Source organism: Trematomus bernacchii, unplaced genomic scaffold (genome assembly GCF_902827165.1).
Source record: "Trematomus bernacchii unplaced genomic scaffold, fTreBer1.1, whole genome shotgun sequence".
In the NCBI taxonomy this organism is placed as follows: Eukaryota; Metazoa; Chordata; class Actinopteri; order Perciformes; family Nototheniidae; genus Trematomus; species Trematomus bernacchii.
In genome coordinates this window covers 2532104-2550783 of record NW_022988097.1, presented here as the reverse complement: position 1 = coordinate 2550783, position 18680 = coordinate 2532104, and the positions used below count along the sequence as shown (strand labels likewise).

The 18680-nt window shown below is 41.5% G+C and overlaps 1 protein-coding gene across 1 annotated transcript in view; it reads right to left on the bottom strand.

Annotated features, from left to right (window-relative positions):
• Nucleotides 1–18680, bottom strand: part of il1rapl2 (interleukin 1 receptor accessory protein-like 2) — a 424793-nt gene that overhangs the window by 175333 nt on the left and 230780 nt on the right. The window contains exons 4-5 of the mRNA XM_034121393.1: nt 8059–8245; nt 7830–7983 (exon numbers count right to left, since the gene is read on the bottom strand). Coding sequence (XP_033977284.1) covers nt 7830–7983; nt 8059–8245 — 341 coding nt within the window. The remainder of the gene's footprint in view (nt 1–7829; nt 7984–8058; nt 8246–18680) is intronic.

The window sequence follows — 18680 nt, the reverse complement described above, 5'->3', positions numbered from 1 at the left end:
GCGGATCATGAAATACAAGTGTGAATCCTTCTGTGTGCATGTGTGCATTATGAGACTGTTCTGAGCCCATAATAGAGAGTCTACAGTCACACTTGCGGCTCTTTGAGGCGATACTTAAGCACATCTTTGAACTAAATGCCAATGGCTAAATAGACAGATTCCTCCTCAGTATCCTTTTTGGACATTTACTGTATTTTTTCAAGTTCAATTTTTGTTTTTTTGTTCCTTCCTGCATCTCTGCCTCTCTTCCACCGACCCTGAGTTATACCTGCTCTGCTCTGACCTGATCAGATCTGTTCTGGCCAGCGGAGCTTGCGTGTGCCTCATTTGTTTATGTGTATGGAAGTATTTTTGTGTGTCTCGCTGTGGGATCTATTCCGGGGCTATTCCCCCCAAGGGTAGCGCAGTGATACTATATGACCCTGCACTCAGTGATCACCAGAGAGATCACATAGCATTACAAACAACTGCATGTTAATGTGAACACACACATAATCATTTAAAATACAGAAATGCAATGTAATACAGGGATGCAAACTCATCAGGTATGAAAAAGGTGACAAGGATCCGAGCCCCCCGACCCCACGGAATATCGGCTTTAAAATTAGGAATAACAGGATGTTAGCAGTCAGAACAACTGAAGCAGTTAATAATAACAGAAACGCCAAAGAGTCACATCTAATAGAAATGTATAAAAGCATTTATTTGAATTGTGTAGCAGTCAGTTTATAATATTTGGCAGCACTGTTGAGCATTTTGAAAATGTATTTTCATGCCTCTGTTCAAGGCTTAGTCTTTCTATCTTTATAGCCAGTGGTGTAAAGTAACTAAGTTCATAAACTCAACAAGTACTATACTTGGGTACAATTTTGAGATACTTGTACTTTATTTAAGTATTTCAATGTGTTGCTACTTTGTTCTTGTACTCCACTACAGTTCAGAGGTAAATGGTGTACTTCTACTCCACTACATGTATTTAATACCTTTAGTTACTTTACAGATGTGGATGAATGATGTGAAATATAATCAAGTGTTAAATCAGACTTTAGTTCCACCTGGAGTAAATTCACAAGCTACCCTGCAGTATACAAAGTCATTCAAACGAGCTGCACCTTTACCAGCTTTGAGAACACTTTCATGATCAATCATTATAAAACATATCATATATATTATTATGAAATGGACCAATCTGCACGACTACTTTTACTGTAGCTACTTTAACTATATTTTGATGAGAATACTTTTCTACTTTTACTTGAGGAACATTTTGAATGCAGGATTTCTACTTCTACTTTTACTCAAGTACAAGACCTGAGTACTTCTACTTTTACTCAAGTACAAGACCTGAGTACTTCTACTTTTACGAACAAGACCCGAGTACTTCTACTTTTACTCTAGTACAAGATCTGAGTACTTCTACTTTTACTCTAGTACAAGATCTGAGTGCTTCTACTTTTACTCAAGTACAAGAAATATACTTATACCACCTCCGTTTATAGCCTATGAAAAAAACTATTTGAAAACGAAGGCTAAAGCTAACGTTAGCAGATAGTGACAATGTATGCTAGTTAGCTAGCTCAACGATAATATTGCGACAGGAACACTTTTCAGTTCACATCACGCTCTGCCGCTCCGACAGGGAGCTCTGCTCTGAACACCTGAACGGCCCGTTCTAACAGCTGTTCACCAGCGGTCCAGTCTGTGCCACAGTGACTCCGGACCGCACAGTTAATATTAACGAACGCACCGTAGGTAATGTAGCTGCTGAAGCTAGACCCTCATCCCGGAGCAGCAGCAGAGCCTTATTATACATCCATGAGCAGAGCCGACAGGCAGGAAGACTCGAGCACACAGCTCGCGCTTCATTATAATATATACAAAAATAACACCATGCGTGTCATGATGGCACATAACAGCTCGCGGCCGCAGATTACTCCGGGTCCCAGACCCCCCCAATACCCCAAAAATATTTTTATTGCAGATCTACATGAATCACACAAACGACCTATTTTGGATTCAAAACGGCGAATTTCGCCGAAAGGTGACAAGTTTGCATCCCTGAAAATGATAACAGCCGGAGAAAACAATTCAGAATTCTTCCAAGAGCCTGACAGGAGAAGGTGTGTGAGTAGATGACTGATAGATAAGATACACAAATGTGGGATTTACTGTCTCCAATAATAACAAGAAAGATAACAGATGTTGGAAGGAGTTTCCCATGTTGACACCAGATGCAGATGGCTGCTACCCTCAAAATAGCATTACAAAAAGAAAGTAACAGATCCACAACATTATTTTCAGTTTTTTTAGGATATAATGTCATGGTATCAAAAGTCCCTTTATTTTGCCTAAATAAATAAATAATACCACCTATAAATGCTTTAATGAGTTGTGAGCCAAATCCACGGCTTACTGTTTTGATGATATTCTGAATCAGAGCAGCCAACAACATTGACTTAATTCTATTTGGCTCCAGAATACCAGCCTTCACATCTCTTTCACTTCAGGCAGTATCCCTGCCTCACCCTTCTTTCGCCGGGACCCCCTGGGAAGGAGAGCCTCACTGTTTGAAAACCTCTGGCCTCATGTAGCCTTTTTGTGGAATGAGTAAAGCCTAGGGACTTGGGCTTGGTGGTGTACTTCATTAATGACTGTATGCTCAAGGACTTCTTGAAAGAGGTAATTCCAGACATCCACTAGGCTATTAACAAACATTAGCTAGTCTGTTACAGCCCAAATGTTGGCTTTTTTGGGTCTTAAAAAATGCCTTTGATAGAAACGTATCATCTCGATTTGAACCGGGACTTCTGCAGAGCATTACAACACCCAATTGTTATGATCCACTAAAGTTAGGCATGTTACAACTTGAATATAATCCTGGCTTTTGCCACAATTTCGACTCTTAGAGAGACTGTACGGACTTAGTCCATTGATAGGTGAAAGGGAGACAAATCTGGAGCACAGTGCACTTTTTAGTTGGCACTTTCAAAATATAAAATGCTGTAATACGTGTTATTTAAATTTTGTTTTTATGGAAACACAACCGCTGGAGCACCATTTCCAACATTCCTCAACATTTCTGGAGTGCTGTCCATCTTCATTTCTCCAACTTTTCTTAGCATCCAAATGTAATTTGTAATCTTTGTATTATGACTAATTGTACTTGATTGTTTGATAATTCATCCAAGTGCTAAGCCTTCAGTATCTCAAGACAAGCACTGAAGCACAGTGACCCTAGATGTTGGAAAGTTAGCCAAGACACAAGAACATCCCAGGGCTAGGAGTTGACAGTAAGAACAGCGTTGTTAACACAAGTGCTTTATCCCAGCTTTACAAAGTGAACACTTCCCCTCGGGGGCATCGGTTAATTAAAAGCTTTGCATGTTTAAGAAACTAACATTAAGAAGCTCTGAATAAAGCACATTGAGATATTTAGAACATCTTTCCCCCATTGCAGGCTTTTCTTTAATCTCACAGCCGATTTCTGGTCTATTTCCAGCACTTCTTTTCAGCTAAGTGTATTTTTCTGGAATCATAGCCGGCAGCTGATCTGCGGGCTCTTCCTGTGTCTTTGCTTTAATCTCCATTTATTGTTGAGAGCACGGCGATAAAGCCTGCTGCCAAGGGGACACAGACCTAGCTACAGTATCAAGGACGGAGATGTTTAGCAAAGGCCTGGCACACACTGACAGATGTCTTAAGGGCTTGTTTCACTGAAAATCCTTTACAGTGGAAGAGTGCTGTCAGAAATACTGAGCTAACGTCGAAGAAATCCTTGTTCCCACGATATGAGATGGATTCTTAACAGCAAACCATGATGTAGCAAATCTAACACCACATGCACACATTTGTATTTTTGTGCATGCACAGAGACACACGCAAATCTTGCCGTTGGTCATGAGCATTGGCTTGGAATGATCAGAGATTTGGCTCTTAGCTGTTTGTGTAGAAACGTAGAGAAAACAGGCAGACAGCGGAGTCAAAGATCTAAATGGGGACAAAAATAGAGAGGAGTGGAGAGAGGCTAGGAAGTAATAAGAGTCAGAGCGATATGGTGGCTTCCAAAACAGGACGGGATAAATTGGCCCCTCTGTGTGTGGCATCAGGCTGAAACACAAATCGTGGTTCATTAATGCTTATATTGCTTCACTGAGTCTGGTTCCCATATGTTAGTTTGCTTATCTTTGTATTGCCCGCAAAAACAACACGAGGATATGATGTAGTAAATAAATATAGCTAGGACAATAAAAGTGACTGGGTATTTCACTGTGGTGTCATTATATTATAATAATAATAATAATAATAATAATAATAATAATAATAATACATTACATTTATATTGCGCTTTTCCTGGTGCTGGGTTGTTGTGTCCTTGTGATGATAAAATAACCCAGAGTAACGATAAGCATGACGATCATTTTGCATGCAATTTGAACTAATGACATAACACAACTCTTTGAACATATTTACATAGTTTGTTTTTACTGAGAGCTTGAAATGTACTTACACCCTACTTGTATTCCCTACAACATGATTCCCTTCTTGACCTCACGTTACCTTGAGGTTTTTGATTTGTGTCACCCTTGGCACTTGCGCTATTCGATGTGTAAAGCAAAACCTGTATACGAGAAATTAGGATCTCCATAGCACGTACACACTGCTGCACTCACTCCTGTTGTTCTTTCAGTTTCATTGATTGTAGTAGAAGTGATCAAGAGCTTGCAAATCGGCTGCTGCAACTCTACGCATACGCTACTGTACATGTTCAATATAGCCTGCCTGTAATGTAAGGGAATCTCACCATTGTCGTGTTAACCAACCCCATTTGAAGACAGAATGGTTTAAAGCGAAAAAGGTTTCTGAGTCACAATCAAAGTATCATAGAGGGGCAGAGGGCGAGGCACCCACAGAGATCAGGCATCTGAACATTTAAGAGTTGACAAGTGGAAGGTACTTGAATTTTCGTCATCATTTGGAAATATATCAAAGATGCAGTAATGTGCAAAATATTCTTTGTTCAAATGAAGTTTCACTTAACGAGTAACTTGAAGGTTCACCAAAACACTATACCCTGACCAGTTAGGCAATCGTAAGTTTGAGGAACAACATGTGAGCATTCACATTGTAAATATGATATTACAAATAATCCTTATGACAAATTAAATTGTTTTTTGGGGAAATAAGTCAAAACTAGTCAACAAAAATATAGAGAAAATAATTACAGCTGCATTTTTACACCAGCTTCCGTATATATCTCAACCACCTATGTTTTTTTGCCAGAATGTCATTCTTTGGCTGTAACAAAATAACATTGTACCCTTGAATGAAGCATTTTAACAAAACCTATAGTACTGTAAACCTTTGTGCAGTAATATCTGTTAACTTAACATTATTGAACATTACATCCTTTGAGCTCTGCATGCACGAGGACAAGTATAAAAGATGTTAAGATGTCACAAAATCTATTTCCTTCTTCAAAAAATAAACTCACGGGTAAAAAAAGTGATTTCCCATCTTATCTTCCTCCACAGGAGAGTAGATGAAGGGATCTGAGGGGGAAGTGCTTCTGAATAATTCCTTGACAAATTAAGTTCGCATCGACTACGCAACAAAAGGTTTCCGTATATATCTGAACCAGATCACAAAGTGCAAGATGAAAGAGTTTGGTTCTGGGTATTAAAATGTAATAGATATGGAGACCTTAATGCAAGACAGAATAGTCTAAGTGGATATTGTTCAAGACATATCTGTTTTCACACTATACAACCTACCACATCACATTACAATATGTAGGAAATACTGGAATAACACACATTTTCTATGTAGAAACTCTATGTTGTCATTGTTGTTCATATGAAAATGCATATTGCACATGGCACAATAAAGAAACACAAGCTCACACTCAGAGAAAGCGGCCCCCCCTCTCCCACACACACTCTGACACAGTGAAAAAGTGCTGATGGAACTGCCGAGTTAAAGTTGAGTCACCAAAGCTACTGCAGCTTGACACAATGTATGTTTAATCTGGGGTTAAAGCAAATAGAGCGAATACCCAAAATGGTGCCAAGAATGTAAAAGCACTCCGCTGTTATAGAGTAGAGTTGTATTGTGCAAAAATGAAACTTTAAAAGTGCTGTAGTAATGATGAATGATGTACTGCTGAGTCTGGGCATCTGTCAAAAATAATGGATGCTCTGGAGTCACTGAGAGATCCATTGCATATTAAAAGCAGACAAAGTACATATTCCTGCATTTGGTTTGAGCCCACTCTCTTTGATTTGTCAGTTTACCCGAAAGTACTCTGAGGGGTATAATGCACGTATATACATTTTATTCAATTTATTGCTATAGTGCCGAATCATAACAGAAGTTATCTCAGGGAACTTTTCCTATAGAGTACATCCAGACCATATTTATAATATTTACAGAGAACCAAAAATTCCCATCAAGGACAGTAGCAAGACATGATGTATATCAAATATAATCAACACGTTTAGTTTTACCTTGGGTAAATGTTCAAGCTGCCAAGCAAAAACATATTATCGTTATACATATATATTATTCTGAAAGTAACCGTTCTGCATAATGAGTTCTTATTTTACATTACATATCATTTTGATAGTTTCATTTCAAACCTTTATTTATCCAGGTTGTATCCCATTGAGATCATTGATCTCTTTCAAGGGAGACCTGCTCAAATAGGTTCCACATGAAACATTAAAAACATAAACAGAACAACAAAAAGGACATCATACAGCATCAAAGGACATCATACAGCATCAGACATCATACAGCATCAACAGCATAGTACTGTTGTACTTTTACTTAAATAACATGTTGAAAGCAGGGTCAAACTGAGTATTTCTACACTGTGGTATTTTTACTTTTACTTAAGTATAAGATCTAAGTATTCTTTCCACCTTTGCTTATACTCTCTGAGTCTGGATGACCCAATAGACACCCCATACTTTTACAATGTACATGTTTGCACTGTCAAACAGTATTACAGAGGCCCCATCCAATCATATCTGTATTCTCTGTAGCCATTCCATTTCATCCTATCATATCTTGTTGTATTCCTTTTTCATGTGTGCTGTGCCACATGGCTCAATTGGAAGACCACTCTAGTGTTTTGTTTACTCTCAGCAACATCTCTAGCAAAAACAAATTGAACACCACCAAACTTATTTACCAATAACATCAGCGGGAAATCCCAATCTTGTACATGTCATTTACAGCCTTGATCAGATTTAGTGCTGAATGTCTGATGTTCCTTCATTTTATTGACAAGAAATTGCAACCAATATGAATCAGTGACCTCCTCTTTGTCACTTCATAAGGCAACTTTACCATGCCTTTATTTTATGCCATTCTATCACATTTGATATATTCAGGTTCACGCCAGAGATCTCCTTCTCTTTATTGTAATAACTGCACATTGCAGCAATAAGCTTAACAAATTCAAGCAAGCTTGCCCACAATAATTCTATTTTTGCTTCCCTTCACTAGCTTTCAAAATTGTAATAATCATACATCCTGACCCTCTACGAGCAGGACTACAGCCTCAGGCCCTCTGGTTAGATTCCCCTTGCCTGTCTAGGCCCAGGTGAAGGCTTTCCTGAGGATTAATCAATATCATTCAATTTCTAATTCCAATCCTTAGGTCCAATGCTTCCTCTCTCAATTGTTTTCTGTCCTAAACTCTTTCATTTCTCATTCTATTTTTCAAGGATCCATCCACCAATCCATGCAGAAAGACGCCACATGATATTGCTCAAGTTACGGGAGCATTCATCCATACATCCATACATCCATGCACCGTGTCCTACCTGTGACTTTGAGTTGAGTCGTTCGTCGCACATGTCTGGAGCCATACTGTAACTCACAGGTGTAATTTCCCCCGTCACTCTCCTCCACCTCAGGAATCCAGACGTGTGTAGTGTTAACAATGATGGAGCTTCTCCATTCAACCCGTTCACACTCCTGAGAAGAGACACATGCTGATGAAGTGGAACGGACTACAGAAGAATAAAAGATGAGTCTTTTTCTGTGTCTTACCTTATACCAGGTCATCTGTGGCTGCTTGTATGGAGCCAAATAGTCCCCTATATCAGGACAGATGATCATTTTGTTGTGGGTTATTTCGGCTTTCTCCACGTGTCGGATTTTGCTGCTGAAGCATTTCCCCTCGTCGCTCTCGTCCACAGTCATCGACATGGACACTTTCATGCAGTATGTTGAGTTCCTGAAGAGATTAAAAACACAACATTGTCTACATTTTGAATGTGTTCTTTTACTGGAGTAATTGATTGTCTCATTTGAAAAGGATAACCACACATAATGATGTCCCTACTCTACAGTTACTGTTAGCCCTACATTGTTTTAGCATTTTCAGTTATGCTATTGGTTTTGGAATTGCAGGTCACAATTTGTACTGCTCTTTTGTGTCAGTCGTAGCAAGCATTGTTTTTTTTCAACAGACTCTGATAAAAAAAGAACATTGACATCATACTTGCCCAGGATCAAACAAAAGTCACACATGCTAGCAGGCAAACATAGCGGCTAGCATTCAGGAGCCTAAGAGCCACTCATTTTCCTCAGAAGATTACTGAAGAGTGGTTAACAGGCAAGTCAATATTGGAATTACAATTATCAGGTACCCAGAGTCTCGACTCCACATAATAATAATAAATAATAAAATGTTTTTTTTGTGACATAGTGTCATAAAGCCACATTTTTCCACCAGGTTAGCACACCTAATGGAATCATGGCTCTTAATTGGATCAGGTGTGCAAGAACAGAACTAAAGCACAAACTTAAAAGACAGGTAGGCTCTGTGGAAAATGTGTCGTGTTTGTAATGGAGCATTGCTGGACGATATAGATAACACAGTACATCCATCCTTGCTATGAAGTTACTTGTTTCTTGTGATGTGTTTGACGCAATGTGTTTAAAAATCGTTTTGTATTTGAAGTCCCAACATCTGCTCAAGGTGATGGTAACTGTTTTTTGTGTGTCGGTGTGTGAAATTGCGAGAGTGTGCGTGTAGCCCTTGCTGTGTGTATTCTCCCAAGTTCACCTCCAGACACAAAGGACCTCATTGATCTCTCTTTCTTTTTCTCCCACACATGCACAGGACCTGCCCTACCTATAACCTCTCATCTAAGTGAATCTGCCACTTATTCGATCAGTTCTGTGTGTGTGCGTGTGCGTGTGTGTGTGTGTGTGTGTGTGTGTGTGTGTGTGTGTGTGTGTGTGTGTGTGTGTGTGTGTGTGTGTGTATGTGTATCTGTGTTTGTTTGTGTGTGTCATGCAGGAGGAGTTTTTCAGTCATTGACCTAACCAGGACCACTGAGCATTGAACTTGAGGCCTGGAAAGCTTTTTATTCATCCATCCATCTCTCTGTGTCTCTCCTCCTCATCAATCCATCTGCAGCATGTTGTTTTCTCCTCCAGTGATTTGGTTACCTTTCCTTGTATGGCTGTGGCTCTCTCTCTCTCTCTGTGTCTCTCTCTCACACACACACAAATCATCCAGCATTTTATGAACCCCTCACATTTGACTTATTTGTCCCCGAAACCATAACCAATATTACATTTGTCAAAGCAATGAATGGTTACATTTACTACAATATATTCAAATTTAGAAAGACGTAAGAAAAAACTTATTTTTAATGGCATGGATTCATCAGTGAAAACCAACATCAAATGCTCCTAATGCAAATAAAGTAAGCCAATATTAATACATTATTGAAAAAAATAATTCTGAAATAAACCCATCCATTCAAACTGAGGACATATAATACAATCCAATTAAAATAAAACAACTCTGACTCAGTTGTTCATCATGTACAGGTAATAATGAGTGTGATGGGCCTGTCTCTGCGGTCCTGCCTGGGTCTCGTCATGCTGCTTCCCTGATGGCTCCCACAGGATTGTTGACATCTTCGTGGATTCATCTTCTTATTATAGTCACATGCATTTCCAAACATTTGGTCTACCTACGCTGTAAAATGTATTATCTCTTCGATCCACCACAGCCTGTTACAGGCCAAAGTGGCCGATGGTGTGAGGAGCGGAGAATAGAGCCCCTATCTTGTGAGTTAGGCTCTATTTTATCCTTCTTACAGTTACTGGTGGACAGAGGGCTTGCGCATTCAACAGTGAAAGTGTATGCAGCAGCCATCTCGTCCTGCCATGAGGGATTTGGCGGCAGGTCAGCCTTTAGTCAACCACTGATGTCGCGGTTTTTGCAGGGGGTCAGGAGGCTGCGCCCAGTAGTGCATGCCTCCACCCCGCAGTGGGACCTGCCCCTAGTGCTCGAGGCTCTGGTCTTAGAACCATTTGAGCCATCTGGAGCTCTCCTCCCTAAAAGCACTGTCGTGGAAGACAGCTTTGCTTCTTGCCTTAACGTCAGCCTAAAGAGTGTCCGAGTTAACCGCTCTGTCGGTGCACCCGAGCTGTTTACTGATTCGGGGTGACCGGAGCGGCGCAACACTCAGACCGAACCCCTCCTTTGTGCCCAAGAGCCTAAGGAGTGCGTTCAGGTCGAGGGCTATTCAGTTAGGGGGTTTTAGTCTTCCCCCCCATGGTGGGGCCAGGGAAGCTAAACTGCACCTCCTCTGCCCGGTGCGTGCGCTTGCATGTTATGTGGAGCGCACGGCTGCCCTTAGACGCACCGAACAGCTGTTCGTGTTCTTCGGGGGCGGTGTGATCGGGAAAGCTCTGTCCATGAAACGCCTGGCAGGCTGGCTCTGCGAGTGCATTGCACATGCCTACGGACAGGCGGGGAGGGCCTGCCCTACGGGGATTCGTGCGCACTCCACTCGGGCTGTAGCTGTGTCAACAGCCTTATTCAACGGAGTGTGGAGGATTTATGCACAGCGGCGTCTTGGTCGACGCCAGGCCCCTTCATAAGGTTTTATCTCTTGGACATGTCTGGCTCTTTCTCCTCGTCTGTGCTTGCTGGGGCAACACAGGACTGGTGAGGAAGGGGGGGGGGCTGTGGGTCAGTTGGCATGGGCGAGGTGCGCGCTGGGCCCTTACAGGGCTGAAGGGCTACTCTCCTCCTGCCGAGAGGCAGGGCACTGGCGCTCTCCCTGTGATCCTTAGGGACTCAGGGGGGTAGGTGCACAGTGAGCCCATACAGGGCTGAGGGTTCTCCCCATCTGCCTATGGGCGGAGGGGGGGGGGGGGGGCCCAGCATTGTTTTGTGAGCACACTTTATGCGAGGTAAGCGCAGCAGAGTGTGCTCTGTCAGCCGCAGCCCAGACTTCTCCACGGTCACAACCGGGTTAAAGGAGAATGTGGGGCAGCAGCTGCTGACCAGAAAAGCCGGTCAGGGGCAGTAGGGTGGAATGATGTTGTTGGACGACAGTGCGCGTATACATCAGGGCTCCACCCACTGTACCCATAGAGTCCAGTAGAGGGCGGAGCCTGTGAGAGATATAACACTGGGTTACGTATTGTAACCTTTGTTATATTAACACAGGCGGAGCCCTCTACTCAGGGCACTGTCTGTCCTATATCGCTCGCTGAAGAGAGGTGTAGGATGATAGTCAGGAGGCGAGGCCTCCTTTTATATGGTGAGATGCGCGCGCATTCAGGCAGGCCCGCCCCGGAGCCGGCTACGTCTATATAAATCTCAGTAGGTGAATGTTTGCATAGAGGGTAGTACCCATAGAGTCCAGTAGAGGGCTCCGTCTGTGTTAATATAACAAGGGTTACAATACGTAACCCAGCGTTTCTAGTTGGAGTGAAAGCAACCACTGCTGCACTGAAGAAAAAGTATTAGCCCGGGTAACTCTCAAAATACTCCCTATTGCCACATTGGCATCCGGCCGACAGCCAATAATTTAAAATCTTGTATTTTAGTGGACAAGTCACAAGTCTTAAGTCTAATAAAGAATTGCAAAAATTGGTAAATGGTAAGTTAACTGCATTTATATAGTACTTTTCCAGTCCTATAAGACCCCTAAGGCACTTTTAAATATACAGGTGACCCACTCACACACATACATACAAAGTCAAGGGCTGCCATACAAGGGGCCTCCTGCTCAGGTAGACTAACATTCACCAAAAAGTCTCTAAGAATTTTTCCCAAGGATACAATTTCATCTTGACTGCAGGGGCTGGGAATCAAACCACTGACCTACGGATTGGATTCTACCTCATAGCCACAGTCGCTAAACAATGACTTTGTCTTACCTCTACTTGTTAGTTATACAAGTAGTGGGAAATATGCATGTGGATTATGAATTAAGTGGTAAACCTCCACATGCATGAAATACACTGATGAAATATCTTTATTCAAACAGTCCAAATCCTCGATCAAAAAGGAACAGAAACAAACAGACTGACGCATCCAAGAGCCGAAAGGGATTTTATGTTAACACATTCTTTCATCTGGTTGCTTTGATGATATTGTTCTTTACATGCATGCCAGTAACGCACATTGCATTGTAATGAACTAAAAAAGGGAGAACTAATATAGCTTCCTCTTGTTTTTTCTCTGATGTGTCCCGTCTCTTTTTCACCGTTGTACCAGCCTTTGTCAGGGTCTCTCCTCCACTGCCTGTCCAACCCAGAAGCCAGAAGCCTAACACTAAACTGAAAAAGCAGCATCTATGTAAAGATGAATGTATTATGCATATCTCACCATAAACATGACGATTCCATTAGACGGTGATGCAAACGCTGTGTCAGTAGCATTTAGCGCATGCCGTGCACCTCTAACAGATGCAAATTGTGCATCTATGAGTGGGTGTGTTTACATATGTGGAATACATTTAAAGGCTTCAGTTAGTAAACTGGCCCTGAAGGAAAACCTATTTTATTCCAAAGCTGCTCATTTTTTGCCATGCTCTAATGATAAAAAGGTCTTCACACTTAAAATACTGGAGTTATCTCGATGTTCACACTACGCCGATAGAATTCTTTTCATTATTAATTAACTTTAGGCCTTTTTTTAAGAGAACAAGTTTGGATTTTGGGAGGCGTTACCAGCTGGTTCCGATTTCCTTAAGTTTACATATTGTGAGAAGTCTTTGGTAAGGCAGATAACACTTTTTTTTTTGTTTTAACATGTCTGTAGTTTAAATGCTAGGATAAGCTAACCAGCTACTGGCTGTAGCGTTTTACTTAGCATAAAGGAAGATGCTCTCATTGAATGTTTGACCTGTATTATTATTAACACAAGAAAGTGTTTTTGTGTAACCTTCACAGGTTCACAATTTTTTTTCCTGCTACTCTACTGGTCGGAAATTCAAAGAAAATTGTTAAAATGTTCTTATTTACAAACTTAAAAGATACTGAATGTCCCTGAAGATAAAAGCTGTTAATGGAACATCTCAGCCCTTAAGACAGCTGCTAATGTGAATATCTGTCAGGAGGAAGGAAGAGGGCATTTATGTGGCACAGGACTTTATTAAGCAGACAGGAACATGCATGCCATAAACAGGAAAGAGATGCTAGAAATGCTAAATAAGAGTTCATCTATGTAGTGCAGAGATGGTATTTATGTTTCATATTGATTTGTTTAAAGATCTGTTTGCATTGTATAGCCTCGGGTTGTTTCATTGTAATGAGACTTGCACACTTTACAGGCCTACAAAGCAGAGTTACCAGCACTGGTGTTTACCGGGATCATTTATGTCCTTGTTATTGGCAGTCTAATCTTTTTTCAATACCTCTATTAACTTAACCTAGTAGGGGTGTAACGGTTCACATAATTCACGGTTCAGTACAACAAGAAAAAGCAAAAAAAAGTCCCAAATGCATAATTCCAGGTTTGTTGTTATTTACTTTTGAACAGTAGTGCAAGTTTCAGTATACAAATAAGGAACTCTAACATTTTTAATAATTAACTGTATTACACAGTTAAAAACAAACCACAAACAGTAGCACACACACTCAGATGGCCGTATTATCTATAATGGCTGATGTCAAACAAAAAGGTTCAATAAGCTGTAAAACTAAAAAGAATGTCTTGAAAATATTACAAAATAAATAATAAGAAAGTGTTTCCAGGGCGCATTGCCGTTGAAAAACATATGCCAAAAGCTTCCGTTATTTATTTTGGTCTCTCGGCTTTCATGTCTATTGTCTTCTTAAAAACAGCGGGGATAAGCTGTTGAACTGCTGTTGTCTTTTGCCGGGCTCCGGTGATTGGTAAATCTGGGTGATGCCTTCTGATATGATTTAGCATGTTTGGCGTGTGTTACCATTAGCATACCGCACCACTGTCGAACAACGCCAACACACCGTCCTCCTCCGATCCACCACTCGCACTCCATCGTTATTGTAGTCCACAGGGAACCCCAAATGTTCCCACACAGCTGATTTAAAAGAAGCAGGTGGGTCTTCTAGCTCCTGTATGTTATCTGAAATCGCCATACTAACTTTTTTTCTTCTTGTATTTTGTTCGTTTTGTTGTGTTTTCTTGTTGTTCTTCATTTGTTGTTTAAGGGCGGCTGGCAAACAGCTTTTAGGCGCAATACCGCCCACTGGATTATATATAGTGTAATGGATACTGCCCTGAGTCAGTGACAGACTTTTTTCCCACTCAGAAAAAAAGGCGAATTCGTCGTGTGACTGCATGTGCCGAACCGTGACGTCCGAACCGTGACGGTTCGGGACGAATACGGATACCGTTACACCCCCATAACCTAGGCTTGCGGCTTCTGTTAGGAATTGAAGTCTTACTGTGTAATTGAGAGATACAGTGTGATAATAGGATTATTGAATACAAACAAATAAAGGTTTTAGAATTGCTGAAATATTAAAGTTTTTTATTATATACATAAGGAGTTTGGTCATTATTATATTGAAAATAATTGTTGTGCCAAATGGTGCACTCATTTTGAATAATATCAGCCCAATAAATGGCTGTTATTAGTTGTGATAAAAAAATGGGAAAATGCAAACAGCTAATTGCACTTAGCCACTTATCGTGAAACACCCGATAACAGCTGATACAATTTGAAGTCGGCAAAAAACAAAAAGTGACCTCTGCTGTTCTGTACAGGACTAACAGTAGGTAATAAAAAAAAATTGGGGGGGAAATTGCCTCACAAATATGTGCCCGACTTGACAATAAATGCCAGTAAAATGTGTCTGGTGAAGCTGAGTCTTGTCCTCCTGAAGATGAATGAGGTGAAAAAGGAGATTTAAAGGGTGAAAGGAAAGATTTGTGGATACCATTTTGTGTCTAATGTGAGTGGCTGACATTGATGACCCTTCTGTTATCAGCAAGTTATAAATTGAGCTCAAATCTGATACACACACACACTCAGCTTTTGTGTGCTTGTTTGTTTGTGGGGTCGGTAGTGTGTGGCTTGTTATTTTGTAACATGGCTAGGAAAGGGTACAGTTGGTCGCCTGTATTTGCATTTGAAGACACCTATGAATAAAACATAGGATCTCACTGTTACTGCCATGTGCATGTGTGTGTGTGTGTTGGTGTGTATCCCCATCGAATAACACAAATGAGGAATGTGCTACCATGCTGAAACAGATGCCAGGTGTGAACAAACATGAACTTACATTGCAACTGGCAACAATGTCAAATAGAAGAAGGGGAAAAAACTACTTAAAATTGCATGACATGCTTTTAAATGGAAATCACAATGTACAGCTTCAAAAATATAAAACAAATCCGTTGCAACAAATGATGACAGTCTGCTAATTGGATTAGTCTTCCTTACGTTCTCGGAGTATTCATCTCCTGAGTTCATGTTAGAGTTGAAAGCACTGTTGGAGGCTATCACACTTGTGCACAGACAGTTTATACATAGAGGCTATAATGATTTCTTTCTTCAATGCACTCTGATGATAATTTGATCGGATGGCTGTACATCTGTCCACAATCACTTCCCAAGTGCCCTCCAGCAGGGCAGCGTCACTGCTACATCACAGCTCCAGGCTCTCTGTACTTTGGCTGACTGCTAGTATTTCATATTTGTGCATATTGGATGAGTTTTTTGTCACCAAAAAACACAAATTCCAATTACATAAATTCAAAATGAGCCTTAAATTAATCTCCAAATCAACCCTTACTCCATCGTATCCTCCCCATCAATAAATCAAGCGCACCCTCTCTGCAATTACCCTCCTATAATCAGGGCAGGCAGCTGGAGGGTGCGTTGAATTACGGCGTTAATAGAGGGGGATGTATCCTGGCCAGCAGGCAGCGTGTTTATACCTGGACGGAGCTGTGGATTAATTTGACTATCAATCTAACTAACAGGCAGCAAGAGAGAGCGCCGACACCTGCGCATGCTGAGAAACACACAAACACACACACACACACACACACACACACACTCACACACACTTATGTCAATGCACGTATCTGAACACAAATGCTTCTACATAAGGATGCATGTATTCACATACAGGTTATACATAAGGTCTACTCTCTTTGTGCAAACTTTTTCATCCTAATTTATTTGAAGTTTTTTCTGCCAAAAAGGAGTAAATGTTTAAAGAATGTGGGCGCATAGCATTGGTGGGAAAAAGCAACTAATCACACTAAATACAGTCAAAGCCTACTCTCAGATCTATCAAAATGTAACTGATCTACCTGAGGCTGGTCAACCCATATAGTTTGTCTCTTCATTTCAGTAACGTTAGGCGTGATGACAGCGAGCCATTACCCACATTACTGCACAACTTTCTACGACGTCCATCCATCCATCTTCTCCCGCTTATCCGTGGTCGGGTCGCGGGGGTAGCAGTTCCAGCAGAGAGCCCCAAACTTTCCTTTCCCTGGCCATATCAACCAGCTCTGACTGGGGGATCCCAAGGCGCTCCCAGGCCAGCGAAGAGATATTCCCTCCACCTGGTCCTAGGTCTACCCCTCAGTCTCCTCCCAGCTGGACGTGCCTGGAACACCTCCCTAGGGAGGCGCCAAGGTGGCATCCTTACTAGGTCCCCAAACCACCTCAACTGGCTCCTTTCGACGCGAAGGAGGAGCGGTTCAACTCCGAGTCCCTCCCGGATGACTGAACTTCTCACCTTATCCCTAAGGGGGACGCCCGCCACCCTGCGGAGAAAACCCATCTCGGCCGCTTGTATCCGCGATCTCGTTCTTTCGGTCATGACCCATCCTTCATGACCATAGGTGAGGGTAGGAACGAAAATGGCCCGGTAGACAGAGAGCTTTGCCTTCTGGCTCAGCTCCCTTTTCGTTACAACGGTGCGGTAAAGCGACTGCAGTACCGCTCCCGCTGCTCCGATTCTCCGGCCCATCTCACGCTCCATTGTTCCCTCACTCGAGAACAAGACCCCAAGATACTTGAACTCCTTCACTTGGGGTAAGGACTCATTCCCTACTTGGAGTGGACAGTCCATCGGTTTCCTGCTGACGTGAGCTAGCTAAATCTGTCTGCGACCAACTTGACTCAATAACTGATTAACGCAGTGTTTACCCTGTCATTTTACATCCGGCAGACCAAGAGGAAACGCCCCGGAACAATACAAATGTTTTTAAAAGGCCAAAATGAATGCCAAATATCCATTCAAGTTTTTTCAAAATGTATATTAATTTGTTGCACACCTCTGTGAAAAGGTACACCACCATGTGTCCATGAATGAGACATTTCTCCACCTACTATGGTTACCCTGATAAGTTTGTATTTGTTGCGTACCGACCGTATTCAAATAGCATGGTTGTTGACACTGCCTGTTTTGACCATCAGAAACTACGTCAGCATGGCTATTTCTATAGCAGCGATGTATATGGTGATATCAAATACTGTCTATGAGAGGTAGCACAATAAAGTGGTTTCCTCTCAGCAAGAACTTTTTTATTTCCAACAGATGCAGGTTAGATCTATTGCCGATGAATAAATTGCCCTTAGGGCTAGATGTTAGTGTCAATGGTTATCCCTCTTTTTATGTCAAGGGTGTAACCTGCTTTTCCCCAAATGACAGGGGTTGGCTCCAGCCCTCGGCAACCCTTAAGGATAAACAACTTTTAAAAAAAGGGATCAGAGAAATATACTTATTATTTTTCAGGCACAGCTCCTTGGCATATTCATCCATGAAAACAGCAAGTGCAACTGTGAGTCATTTTATAATGATAACAAAAGCCCTTTTCAAAGGACTTCTCACACCAAAATAATCATTTGTACATCAATAACTCACTTGCTGCCACTTCAAATTTGTAAAAAACAGCTTTGTTTTTTCTGGAAAAGTCTTTATTAAGTTAACCCTTAAAGGTGGGGTAGGTAAGTTTGAGAAACCGGCTCGAGATCGCTAGAATTTGAAAATACACAACCGGAGAAAATCTGCCACTTCCTTATAGAGCCCCTCCTCCAACACACACGAACGCGCACATGACCAATGAGGACACGAGATAAGTTTGTGCACAGATGGAAGGCTGACAGGCAGGTAGGCCATCCAGTTATTTTAGCCGGGCCGGCTAAAATGATTGGTCGTGCTTTTTACAGTACTACGGCTTCCACAGATGACATTTTTTTATGGATTTTTTGTCAAAGCACTTACGATATTCATTGCTATCGGGATGTTAAGAGCATTCCATGGAATATAACAAAAAGTGTATCTCGAGCCGGTTTCTCAAACTTACCTACCCCACCTTTAAGTAAAGAAAATAGGGGCATCGTTCAACAAAAGAAAACTACATCAAAACATCAGTTTAAAAACGTTCACACAACATG